The 13,335-nt window shown below is 38.3% G+C and overlaps 4 protein-coding genes across 6 annotated transcripts in view; 2 read left to right on the forward strand and 2 right to left on the reverse strand.

Annotated features, from left to right (window-relative positions):
• The first annotated feature begins 109 nt into the window (after positions 1-109).
• Positions 110-1,854, forward strand: LOC111489539 (UDP-glycosyltransferase 83A1-like). The gene has a single exon (XM_023137820.1). The coding sequence runs from the start codon at positions 193-195 to the stop codon at positions 1,672-1,674; it is 1,482 nt and encodes a 493-aa protein (XP_022993588.1). The 5' UTR covers positions 110-192; the 3' UTR covers positions 1,675-1,854.
• A 346-nt stretch (positions 1,855-2,200) lies between these two features.
• Positions 2,201-3,526, reverse strand: LOC111489610. The gene is made up of 4 exons (XM_023137930.1): positions 3,455-3,526; positions 3,259-3,367; positions 2,735-2,788; positions 2,201-2,654 (listed from the first exon to the last, which is right to left on the reverse strand). The coding sequence occupies exons 1-4, from the start codon at positions 3,464-3,466 to the stop codon at positions 2,524-2,526; spliced, it is 306 nt and encodes a 101-aa protein (XP_022993698.1). The 5' UTR covers positions 3,467-3,526; the 3' UTR covers positions 2,201-2,523.
• LOC111489508 lies at positions 3,410-10,756 on the reverse strand. The gene is made up of 10 exons (XM_023137760.1): positions 10,361-10,756; positions 9,573-9,789; positions 7,601-9,409; positions 7,207-7,346; positions 6,999-7,126; positions 5,081-6,820; positions 4,883-4,931; positions 4,542-4,792; positions 4,167-4,274; positions 3,410-3,975 (listed from the first exon to the last, which is right to left on the reverse strand). Exons 2-10 carry the CDS (start codon positions 9,601-9,603, stop codon positions 3,768-3,770), a joined length of 4,464 nt encoding a protein of 1,487 aa, XP_022993528.1. The 5' UTR covers positions 9,604-9,789; positions 10,361-10,756; the 3' UTR covers positions 3,410-3,767.
• A 1,931-nt stretch (positions 10,757-12,687) lies between these two features.
• LOC111489581 overlaps positions 12,688-13,335 on the forward strand; it is a 2,353-nt gene continuing 1,705 nt past the window's right edge. For all 3 annotated transcript variants that reach the window (XM_023137886.1, XM_023137888.1, XM_023137889.1), the window contains exon 1: positions 12,688-13,141. The gene's annotated coding sequence lies outside the window, so the exon portion shown is untranslated. The remainder of the gene's footprint in view (positions 13,142-13,335) is intronic.

Below are 13,335 nucleotides of genomic sequence, written 5' to 3' on the forward strand. Positions count from 1 at the left end.
TTTTTTTTTTTTTTTTTTTTTTTTTGTTGATGTTGTTGTTGTTGTTGTTGTATGGCCCACGTTATGAATGTGAAGATTAGTTTACGCTTCACAACAAAAGCGTGATTTACTTCACTGTCTCAATAATTAATCCTTTGTTTATTATTATTTTGAACTTTTAATTAGTTTTGTTTCAGTTCTTATCCCTTGAAAATGGGTCACACAAACATGCTTCCCTCCCTTCCCTCTCCTGTATATAAGCTGAGAGAGATCGTGAATAATGATAACAGAGAAACCCCAGAGCTTCGAAGAACAACAATAATGGCGGAGAAGAAGGGTGGACGAGTAGTCGTGATTCCATTTCCTGCACAAGGCCACGTTAACCCTCTAATGCACATTTCCAAAGGGCTGGCAAAGCAAGGCATCAAAATCACGATGATCAACACACATTTCATTCACAGTAAGCTACTGACAGCCATGGGCCAAAACATGGACCAAATCCTTGGCCCAAACGTTGAGCTCTTGGGTCTCCCTGATGGGTTTCCTCTCCACGAAAACAGAGACGACATACACAAGCTGTTCGTGGATACAATGAACAATTTAAAGCCACAGTTTGAGAAATTGCTTGCCAAGATGAACACGGAGCAGGACGGCGGCCTCGCTTGTGCCATTGTCGATATGTCGATGGGTTGGGTCCTCGAAATCGCTGCCAGTTTGGGCGTGAAAGGAGCCATTTTCACGCCTTTCACAGCCGCTCACTCTGTTTTGAATCTCAGCCTCAACGAACTTATTGAAAGTGGCATCATGACCCCAGAAGGGATTCCGGTAGAGGAAAAGACAATCGAGTTGGAATCACTGGGAACTCCCTCAATGATCCACACTAGTGACCTTCCTTGGCGGCGCGTTCCATTCAAGAACTCGCAAAAGATTTTGTTCGATCACTTGGTTAGAGTCCAGCGAGGGTGCCATTACGCGAAATGGTACATTTTGATAGCGCCTCACGTACTGGAGCCACAAGTTGTTTCACTCAACCCCAAGCTTCTAACGATCGGCCCACTCATTGCGACGGAGGCAGGGCAGTTATGGAAAGAAGACGACTCCTGCATCCATTGGCTAGACCAGCAACCGGCAGGGTCGGTTGTGTACATGGGATTTGGGAGTAGCACCGCCTTCAGCCGGGAACAGTTTGAGGAGATCGCGATGGGGATGGAGCTTACGGAGCGGCCGTTCTTGTGGGTGGTGCGGCAGGGAACGGAGCACCAATTGCCAGCGGGTTTTAAAGGGAAGAAAGGGAAAATAGTGAGTTGGGTGTCGCAGCAAAAGGTGCTGAACCACCCTTCTGTAGGGGTTTTTATGAGCCACTGTGGGTGGAACTCTGTAATCGAAGGGGTGAGCAGTGGGTTGCCGTTTGTCTGTTGGCCGTACGTGGGAGACCATTTTCTGAACATGAAATACGTGACTGAGATTTGGAAGGTGGGAATTGGGTTTGAAAGGGAAGTGAATGGGGTTGTAAGTCGTTGGGAAATCAAGAAGAAGGTGGAGTTAGTCGCAGGGAATGAAGAGACGAAGGGTCGAAGCAGAGCTCTTGCGGAGGACATAGGGAGGTGTTGGGAAGGGGCTGATGCTCCTTCTGCCCTCAACTTCGCTCGACTTGTTAGATGGGCGAAGCAAGGAGATGATGATGATGATGATTGATATGTTTATTATGCTTAGGTCTGTCTTCTCTTCTAGGCCCAAACCCCCACTCTCTTCACCCCTTTTATTGCCCCCGTTTGGGTCACAAGCCCACGCTTTCCACCTCGCCGACTGTCAAGGATTCAAATGCTCCTTGTAAACAAGGTGATTAATTCTAACTTTACCAATGTGGGATGAAATGATACCACGCATTATAACTCCTCGAATGGTTTAAATTTCAATCAAATTTTGAGGGTGTTTAAGCCTTCCTACAAAATACAAACTTTTAACTTCTTTTTGTAGTCCCAATGCATCTTAGTAAATATATATCATGTCATACGAGACCATAAAAATATAATATTTAATTGTGTTCGAATTAATACACGTCGAAAAAAAATCAATTTCTCCATGTTATAATTAAACTCACTTAATTCAATTCTATAAGTAAATAAATTTAAAATTATCGTTTAATAATTTGTGCGGATGTTTTCCTTGTTCAAACTCAACTCAAGATCATCTAAAAATTGTTTCTCTCAATAATCCTTAATAAATCTTTGTTCGAATGTCATAAATTGGAAGGCATCAAAAACATGTTTTGACAAGTGAACCGTGATTTTTGGTGAAGATGCATCAGACAAAACACATGTTTCTGATGCCCCCAACTTATAACTTTCTGACTGTGATGCCAATAAAATATAATCGTAAATAAATGAACAGTATTTTTTCAGCGAACTAAAAAAAAAAAATTACCTTGGATTTTTTCATGGCGTTCTATGTCATACAGAAGCAATCTACATTTATTGATTAGTTTTTGAAAGAAAGGTCAAACTGTTCAAGAAAATCAAATGTTTAAGAGGTGAAAACAGGGCATCAGAAAGTCATTAGTACCAACAGTCTCGGAAGGCTGAAGGGCAGCAGCAGCAGCATCACAGGCAGCAAAGTCAGATGAATTGGTGGCAGAGGGCATTGTGCAACTTTGTGTACTTGAAGAACTGGTCCAACTTCAAAGAATGAGGAAAATTAGTGTCAAAGGAATCTTGGACATGAAAGAACATAAATTGAAGAAAACACATCCACTAACTTTGTCGGCAAAGGTGAGTAAGCTTCCTTGTACAAACAAACAGCCCCCACACACCTGGAAGGAACATTTATTATAATATTCATGCAGAAAAGATCAGGATTGGACATGGTTTGGGATTTGTTTCATCAATCCAGAGTTATTCCTTCTGACTGTCTTTGACAATGATATGATATCAGCTTTCCTCTCACATCACCAAACCATGAGTTCAATCAGATACTGACAGACATAGTTAGCTGCTTTCAGTCAACCAGCCAATCAGAATCTTTCCCACCAAAAAGAACCTTTTACAAATAATGACAATAATAATATATTTAGGAATGCAAGAAGAATATCTTCTTCTTGTCCTTTATTCCTTCATAAATGTGTTCCCTTTTGGCACTTGGGAAACAGTCAATGTTTGTGTTTCCCAATAAATGAACAAGTGATGGTGAAGGTGGACACAAGCTTACACGTGACCAATGAAAAGGAAAGAAAATAAACAGAAAAATACAAAGAAAGGGAGTTTTTAAAGCCATAACTTTAACCTTTTTGGTTTATTCTATTCGCTTGGTCTTCTTGATGCAAACTTCCATACTGATTTCCCCAGTTCTTTGAAATAATAAACCTATAAAAAGTGGCACAGTAGAAGAAAAACTGCAAAGCATGACTAATAAGCTTACCAATAAATTGGCAGGCTAGTTTCTCTAATTTATGTATTAAAACGATATGCAATATCCATACCCAACACATCATCCTCTCTGAATCGTTCGCTTCGGAACGACTTGTTCACCTGAGATATTCATGAAAATTTACATGATACATGATACCACTATGTACTACATCAAAATAAGCAACGGTTTGGCCTTGATTCGACAAAAGAACGAATGGCCTCAATTATCAGAGCTGCTAAGATATGAACCTATTCTTGTATCCTCTTTCTTCTACAGTACCACATCATGTCAATGCCAGAGATTGTAGTAAAAAAGTAGGGGCAGGATATGGTTTGTATGTAGATGACCAGGGAATTAGCTGTGGGTAACCAATTAACTAATTACTACAGTGAAAGGCATTGTACACCCTCTGGAAGATAATTAGGAATGGGGTGTGCAGTGACATATCTTTGGGGATATGATTTTGAAGAAGCATTTCCAGAGAGTTCTACTTGACGAATGTGAAACCTTGCAAAACGATTAATGACAGAAAATCGTTCCAACTCTTGACATTCAACCATCAAGTCCACCATGGAGGCTGTCCTGTCCAATCTGCACGGCAAGTGCCATAACTCAGAAGATTATAAATGATGTTTTGTAGGTTGCAAACTGCATATTTCTATTCTTCTAGCAATTATTAGAAGGTTTTAAGCACGATTAGTGAGCATGATATTACAATGAATCTAGATGTATAAGTAAAAAACGACTAAAAGCTATGTGAAAACAAAACCGTATGTGCATACCTTTGCAAGTCACTTTCCAGTTTCCCGGCTTGGGCGTAGAATCTTTCCACAGTAGTCTCTATGTACTTATCGCCAGTAGGTTTTACAGTTTCACGTTCGTCAGACATTCTGAAAGTTACCCACAGAAAGTTTTTACAAAAGCTGCCCAAAAACTAATTAAATCTTTCATGTAATTTACACATTCGAGATAATTAATCCAAAGAAATAAAGTGAAAAGGAATAAGATTATACTCTGCTTCTAAAAAAATATAAGAGCAGAGAAAATGTTATTTATACAAACGCAAAGTAATGACATGATGTTCTACTCCTACTTTCACAATTGGGAAAATCAAAATGTAAACAGTTGCTAGCAACAAGTATGGAAAGGACACATACACATTTCTGTTATCAAGTGTTGAGACATGAAAATCATTTCTTTGACCACACATCAGGCTGCATGTATCCCCTAATGATGCTCTTAAGATAAAGTATATCACGCTATCATGGAAGGAAGAGGCATCTGCTGAGAGAATGGATGATGGTGCAGGACAAAGTAACTGCTGCAACAGCCGTGTTGTTGTTATAAGCCTTCTCTTCGATCGAAGCATCACATATCCATCTTCAACCATCTCAACTTCATTTACCATCTGAAATTTAAAGGAGAAAAAAATAGGTCAGCAACTTCATATTTAAAATTTTAAACAGAGTTTTTGATCTTTTAGTTTTAATGGGAATACTTTTTCTGTCAGCCGGTTTGTGGTTTCTGCCCAGTCTTGTTCTGCCACACTGCAAGCAACATATTCTAGACATTAACAACAACCAGACAAACACATGGTCTTAGATAAAATAAATGTTGATTGTAAAAAGAGAATATCATTTCAACTAAAAGTCAAGATTAAAAGAAATATCCCCTCTTTACTTTGATCGCTAAATACCTGATATTCACAATCCTTTGAGAACCTTGGACTTCTAGATGCCATGGTTGAAACTCAGATGAGTCAAATTTACGTTTTTTAGGTCTCAACGTGTTCGCAGTTTTAACAGTGACAATAGAAGGCGATTCGTAAGGGCCTGTTATGTCAGTTGGCACCGTGGTTGCAGCAGCAGCCGACCAAACTCCACCACTCCGATTAACATCTGCAGAATCTGTTCCATCCAGAGTTGACAGTTTGCAAAAAATTTCCGAAGGCTTCGAGAGAGAGAAGTTTCCACCAGGTTGCTTTGGAAGCAGCTCATTGTACATTGAAGGCATCTGCCCATTTCTGAACTTAAACCAGGAAGACGCAGAAAGTGGATTCATCTGAGAATTTTCTTCATCATTACCTTCCATATTTTTTCTATTAAAGTCATTCACAGCCTCACTTTGGCCGTCTGAAGTAAAACCCCTTGAACATGCATTTGGTGGATTCTCAGACAAAGATTTCACATTATAATCTTCTCTTCCTCCCCTTGCAAACAGGTTTAGCATTTTTCTATTTTCAGATAGCAATGGGTTGATCTCGTATGCAAAACCTTGTCCATGCTTCGAATCTTCTCTTGTTAAATTCTCTTTTGACATAATAGTTACCTGTTGTGCATCTTGAACTCCCTTTGGCTCAGTCTCCACATTCTTCATTGGTTGAACTTTTTGAAGCGAGTATTGTTGACCAACAACATGAGGCAATTTAGAAAAGTTATCAAATGGAAAATCCCTTTCACAGGTGGTTAAATTATTTTCCTCCATTTGTACTCTATTTAGATCTTGCTGATGTGGATGGGCCAGTAATAAGCCAGAGGGAAACGCAGCTGTACTAGTAATCTTCCTTGCCATTCCATCAGCCAGTAAAGTATTATATACATCCGACTTAGTCCTCTGCTCTGGTACCTCATCCTCATGGTCATAATTCAGTGAATTTGTAGGAATCATGTCAGATTCCAGTAATTGGAGTCCACATTTTTTAGAAGATTGATCGTTGAATCCCAGTGGAGCCAATGAAGTTGCATTATGTTGCTGGCTTGTGTTATTTAACCAAACATTTTGCTGCCTTGCCAACAACCCACCCTGTTGGTCTATTCTTGACATAGATAAAGACTGAGAGGGAGGCAGCGCCTCAAAAACCGGATACTGTTTTCCACTCATATTCCTGTCGATGTGTCGAGATGTATCATGAGAGGAAGGTTGGCCATATTGTGGATATCTAGAAGCAGTACTTGGCAATGAAGCCTTTGGAGACAAACGTGATGCAAGTGCACCAGAAACGAATTGCCCTTGATTTTCATCTGTTACAAAATGGGGCGGCAGGAATAATGAAGTAGCAGCTTCTGCCTCTCCCAAACAATGCGAATTTTCATCCCAATGCACATTTTGTGATGACTCATCTGGAGGCATAGACTGAATAGGAGATGGGGGAGCTAAGTCAGAAATAACCGGACTTGTATCCGGATTGCTTGATAATTGAGGTAGGCCTCGAGATGAAGAGATCTTATTTGAATATGATAGCTGTTGAGATGGATGAAGCAATCTCATAGGAAATCCTTGAGATGTGGACTGATTGTGATTTTGAGAAACAGATGGATTTGGAAACACTGCCTGAGACATCATAGACAAGGGACTAGAGCCAATAGAGCCATAATGGGGGATGGCACTATTGTCCTTACAATGGTCGACATTTTGAAGATGCCCATTCACATTTTCACTGCAAAAGTTCATGGATATAAAGTTATGAGTACATGTTTAAAATAAAATGAAAGTGTGATAACACTTGGTCAAGCAATAATGAAGAGACCAACAACATATAGGTTAAATAAAAAGCTTTGGCTCAATGATTCAACCTCCCAGGTGGAGTTGACATTGTCTTTTCTTAACATAACTACCTTGTTTGTTTGTATGGAGTTTGGCCATTTGAGCCCGTTGGTTTGCCGAAGTTGGTAGATGCATCCAGATGGCCCCTAGGAGTACCATCTGAAGAATTTAAATTTCTCTGGAAACCAGTTAACTGCCCCTGTAAAGATAAATAATTACACGCAACATTAGGAAGGTCACAATACAATAATTGAAATATAGATTGGGATAACAAACCACCTTCTCCAAGTTCACAGCGTTGGAAGGAACATCAAAAAATGACTGCTGAAAATGACCCTGCCCTTGAGAGCTTAATTGTTTCAACATGTAGTGGTCACGGGAGTTACTTTTCAGCAGAAGCTTGTCAATAAATGAGTCACCTGCTTTATCAAAAGAATTTTGTAGAACATTAGAATCATCGCTTATCTGACTGTTCTTTTCTCTCATGACATCATTTTCCTAGCTGTTCATGGAGATGTTAACAAGCTTCATATTTTTAAGGTGCCTAAGATCATTATGATCCCTTCCATTGTGTGGGACTTCATTGACTAGTTTTGCAAGATAATGGCATGGACAATAGTTTTAATCGATGCAACTATATCTCAATCAAACACTACCAAATGATTAATCCTACCTTGTCGTTTCCCATGTGGTCGATTAACATTATCATGAGAAGCTGTTATCTGCTGATGTGGTCTGTCATATTCAGGCTGCTCATACAACTGACTTGCCAAGCTCTTGTTTAAGTGCTCGTGTGGTTGAGCATGTTGAGATTGGTCACCAAGTCGCTTTTGTGCACTCGTAGTGTCTAACCATTCACCAGTTTTTTCAGAAGGATTTTGATGTTCTGTTTGCTCAAAAGATGGTTGGATGCCTGATTGCTGAAACCCAGGAAAGCTAGAACTCATACCAGAACCGTTGAAGTTTGCATATGGCCTTGAACTTAAAGAAGATGCACTTTGCATGCTGTTTTCATACCAAGCAGATTGCTCCTTTTTACTATCCACTATGTTTGAATGCTGATTTTCAGTTGACAGTTCTGTATTCTGAAAAGTCAATCCACTCCATTCCTCCTGTATCCCAGTATCACTACTAGAAGCCTCGGCTACAGCTGACTGCATGAGAGCACTCCAGCTCCCACTATGAATAGAAGGAAGTGCATTTGAATAATCTGAATGTACTGGGTTATTTTCAAAACTTCCATTGCTGACATTTGTACATTTTCCCAAAGAAGTGTCCCACATATTTTGATCCATATTATATAAAATTTTTTGTTCAATCGGATCCAGGGGAACAAAATACTGAGATGCATCCAGTTGGGTGACTTTTTGCTGTGTGGTACCAAGCCAACCAGTTCCATCTTGCTCTCCTTGAAATTCAGGAAACGATCCATTTGTTTGTGAATAATTCTTCTGCTGGATGATATCTGATCTCATTCTGGCATCCAAACCTTGATTTGGAATTTGGTCAAATAAAATTTTCCCTTCAAAGCCTTGTTTAAATCTGCCCGTTTGGCCTGCAGAAACAGTATTTATATTACCCATAGAGGAGCTACTGAAAGCTACAGGCTGCAAAGTAGGCTTCAGGCAATGACCACTAGCCTTTGTCAACAAACTGCAAGAATCACGATCCATTCCCTGGAGCTGAGAATATTGACCCATGCTACCTCCTCCACTGTAGTTAGGAGATCTATTATTAGATTCATCAAGCTGCTGTGGAACCAACACTGTCGAGTGAAAAGATTGGCCTTTCTCGGGCGAAAACATTAGTTGGTTGTATACTCCTTGCGCTGCAGAAGATGCACCTAGATATGTCCTGTTCATGAACATTTCTGATGAATCAGAGAGAGATGTTCCATTAATAAAGGATGGATATTGACCCCCTGTAGACTGTCTAGGGAAAGCAGAGATCTGATTTTGAGAACCCTGCTGCCTTGCATCACCAAATTGCTGAAGTTGCTGCTGCTGCTGCCTATGAATATCTTGCATCTGCTTGAACATCATTTGCTGCTGCAGTAACTGCACGTCATTATATGTAGACTGCTGCATCAATTGAAATTGAGAAGTGTCTAATTGTTGCTGACCCCTCACAAGCTGCTGCGATCCTCCGAGAAAGTTGAAATCCGTTGACGATTCAGTTATTTCAGACCTCTCAGAATTAGTTGTCAGGGTTGGACTGTCTACTGGTGCATATTCTTGATGTGATTTTAGGACGGACAAGCCTCTCAGCATCAAGACATGTGGATCATAGCCAGTCGTTTCACCCAGGAATGCTTGCTGAGCGTGCTCTGTTTGGAAATTTTGCCCTCCAAACATATAGCCATTCGTATTCAATGGTTGGCCTTCCAAGGTGTCACTGCAGAAACCAGGTCTTGAAGCCAGTGGTGCAAAGTTTCTGCCTAATGACACAGTCAAATTTTTTCTCGGGTATCCTCCCACAGAATCTGCAAATCAAAACCTTATACAGTCAAAACAGCCATGGTTGTTTCAAATACGCTAAACGAACCCAGCATCGATATATCAAGTGGGGAAGGAGTAAAGACAAGAATGACAAGAAAGCTTTATACTATTAGAACTATCAAGAGAAAGGTAGAGACCATTGGGTACCTTGTAGAGTAATGTTACAGTTTTTTCGCATTGAAACTTGGATGATCACGTGCAGTTTTCTAACATGATGATCTCAAATGAACATAAACAGATCGCCATTCAAGACATGCAATTGAAGGCAGCGCTTATCTAATTTTTATTATCTGGAGTCCTGTAACTGTCTTCTACTTCTTGACCAGGAATGCTTAAAGCTACAGCCACCAAATGCATCGCAGTCCTAATGCCCAACAAGTAGGGGAAAAATCACTATAAGATTAAATCAAGTAAACACACTAGTAAGAAACTTGACCCGAATATGAAAGAAGGTCAGCATCCATTTGAGCAGCGTCCTAAACGCATTTGAATGCACGTTCTTCTTCGGTAAAAGAAAACTTGAAGATAAAAACGCTTAGTGATCTAGAAGTCACAGAAAGTCCCAAATAAGAAGGGACAAGCAACCACGCAGTGACACATGATTGACGAAACTCCACAGGTAGAACAAAAAAAAATAATAATAATCGAAGCTAACACCACTTGCAGAAAAAACAAATCATGAATTGCAGAGAAATCCCGTGGACAATAAATTGTGCAGCCAAATCCTAGTGCTTCAAAACCAAGACCCGAAAATTTAGCTCAAGAACCCTAAAATTGGCGCGTATCTCCAGTGACGAACATCATAAACCCCCAATAAGTGAACAAAATCAAAAGCCGCCAACAAAGTATAACAATTCGTTAGCTAATTTCAAAGAGGAACCGTATAGTCTTCACAATTAGATTAATTTAGGGGAAGAAAATAAACGAAAACCCACAAGGCAAAGCGAGCTAAGGAACACAGTGGCGAGCTGGGAGGTGTGATCTGAGCAACAGAATTATAACTACGCAAAAACTTAGGTGCTGGAGAATTCTGTTCTTGGAGGAGTATCCAAAGAGCACAATTGAAGGCCCGGAACTTTCTTGCCTCTCTATCTCTCCTTTGAGGTGAGATTGCAGTTCTTCATCAACCATCAAAACCCACGATAATTTCCAATGTCCCTAACTCTCTCTCTCTCTCTCTCTCTCTCTCTCTCTATCCCTCTCTGTAGCTCCAAGCCTTCTCTCACTGAAAACTCTCTCTCTCTCTCTCTCTCTGAACATTTCTCAAGTGCTGCAGAAAGAGTGAGAAACTGGTCTCTACAGACATCAAAGCCGAAGATAAAGCGATGAAAACAGTAAATTAGGCATTAAAATAATGCTAATTAACATTATGTTTTCAACAAACTCGGTTGCAAAAATGCCGCTTTAGGTTCGACACCCGAAGCTCTGGTTCGTTTTTAGCCTCGGACTCCCAAAACCAGGTCAGGCTCGGCTCAAATTTCCCCATTACATCTGAACCGTTCATTTTTTTATTTTACATCCCAGTCAAGAGTCTTTTCTTTTTTAAATTAAATTTAATTTTTATTCCCAATGTAACAATTTAATCACCCGTCACATTATAATAATTAAAATTTAGTTTCTATTATTTCGTCCAATCAATTCACTAATCGAGTTGGCTACATCCGTCCTCATCTTCTACTATATACACTTACAAATTTAATTCATAATTTCAAACGTCATTATATTTATTTTTAGCTAAAAGACATTTTTCAAACAAATAAATATAAATATGGTCTTAATCTATATGGTTAATTAATGCGTCACTTTATTATTCATCTCTTCATATGTGGTTGTAATTATAATTATTTTCATTTAGTGTCAATATACCTATTAAATAAATACTTTTGGTTACATACAAATAAGGAATGATAAAGAAAAAATAAAAAAAAAAAAGTAAAGAAAAAACTGAAAAAGTAGGGAAAAAGGAGAAAAAAGCCAAATTTTGCTACAATGCTGTAAAAGGAAGGTTAGACTATTGAAATAAATTATTATTTTCTTTCTGAAATTTAGTTAAACCGTTAATAAGTGGTATTTACAAATAGCATAATTTTAATATATTTTTTAAAATGTAATTTAAAAATTTTATTACACTAACAACATCAAACCCCAATTTAAACTCAAATATTTAAATTTTAAAATATGAGATTTAAAAAAAATAGATATTTTTAAGAAATTCATATTAAATATACAATTTTTATTTTTTAAAAAAAGAGAGAATGGTAGTTGGAGAACGGAGCCACTTTTGGGCGTGGGATCGAAACCTGGAAGACGAGTCAATTTTTTACCGCCATGCATCTCCACGCGTCTTTCACGGTGCGTATTCACCGTTAATGTCCTTTTTGCCCTTCCGTTTCTTCTCCTTTTACTGAATTTACAAATTTAACCCTGCTGTTTGTAATTTGTTAATAATTTTTTAAAATATTTAAAAAAAAATAAAATTTGACCGATTTATATTATATATCTAGAATTAAATCTGATCGTAAACTTTCAATTTTATAGATTCTGCCTTTGTAATTTTATTTTTAGTATTGATACAATAATGAGGAGTTGTGGTAAAAAAAATTGGCTCCAAAAGCGAGGGAGTAAATGCATTTAAAGGACAGTTGGGAGCTTGCATTTATGAGGCTGGATATTTTTACCGCCGTCCGTTTTTACTATTAATCTACCCAACAAAATATGGATTATTTTTATGTTTGAATTGTTATTCTCTAAATAAATAATTTATAGATTTGTAATGTTTGAAATTGAAATGTAAGATTTATAAGGAAAGAACAGGTGGTGGATTTTAAAATTTTGAATTTCAAACCAAACTCGTAGGCCCTACATGTTTTATCGTTACTTGATAGTAATCTCGTGTTTCTTTTTCAATGTCGAATATAGACCAAATTTATTCGGACCCAACTTTCAACTACATTCTATTGTAGTTGTCAAATTTATACGTTTTATCAACAATACCTTTTCATATAATATCTATTTTGAACGCTGTAGTCTATGTGAGCTCCTCTAGTTTATAACACATGGTCACAAGAAAGTTAATAGGGTCAGGTTGACTCAACCATGTTTATTTTGTTAAAATATTAAAAAATTATAAATTAGATTTTTGTTTAAATATAAATATTTTATTCATAAGAAAAGGATTTATAAAATAGAAAAATAAATAAATAAAATGTGATCGATTATATTTATAAAATAAATTATCCAGGCCAAATTCCCGCGAAAAAAATGGAAAAACGAACCAACAACAATGGCGCAGCCCAGCTCGATGTCTCACTGCCGTTTCATTCCAGCTTTGAAGCAAACTGGATCTGTTCGAACGGGCGCCGAGCAGCCATTCTTACCGGAATCGGTTGCCCTGTTTTCCTCTCGCCGTTCTCTCCACTCCGAAATTTTCTCCCGGCCTTCCCTTTTTCCCTCTCGCCGTTCTCTCCACACCAAGCCCATTCCCAAAACCCTACTGGTTTTTTTCCATCTCTTTCCCTATTCTCCAACTTCTCGCCGTTGCTCATCTTCGTTTTTTCTTTTAACTTCTTGTTATCCTCCTCCCCAACTCCTTTCCATTTGTGGATTTCGTCTTTTCTTCTTATTGCTGATTCAGGAAAAGAAGCGTTTCAGATTTAAGCAAATGGATTCTTCTTTGTAGCTGAGGATCGTATCCTAAACGTTCTTGGCGATTCTACGTGAGTCTCATTGTTCATCGCGATCATTATCTTTCTGCGTGTTATTTGTGTTCGGAATCGTACTTTAAGCAGTTTGCATGATACTTATATTGCTTGCTCGGTAATAACGAGGATTTTTCTTTTTCTGTTTCGTTTTTTTTTTTTTTTTTTTTTTTTTTTTTTTTTTTTTTTTTTTTTTTTTTTTTTTTTTTTTT

This window comes from Cucurbita maxima, unplaced genomic scaffold (genome assembly GCF_002738345.1).
Source record: "Cucurbita maxima cultivar Rimu unplaced genomic scaffold, Cmax_1.0 Cma_Scf00014, whole genome shotgun sequence".
In the NCBI taxonomy this organism is placed as follows: domain Eukaryota; kingdom Viridiplantae; phylum Streptophyta; class Magnoliopsida; order Cucurbitales; family Cucurbitaceae; genus Cucurbita; species Cucurbita maxima.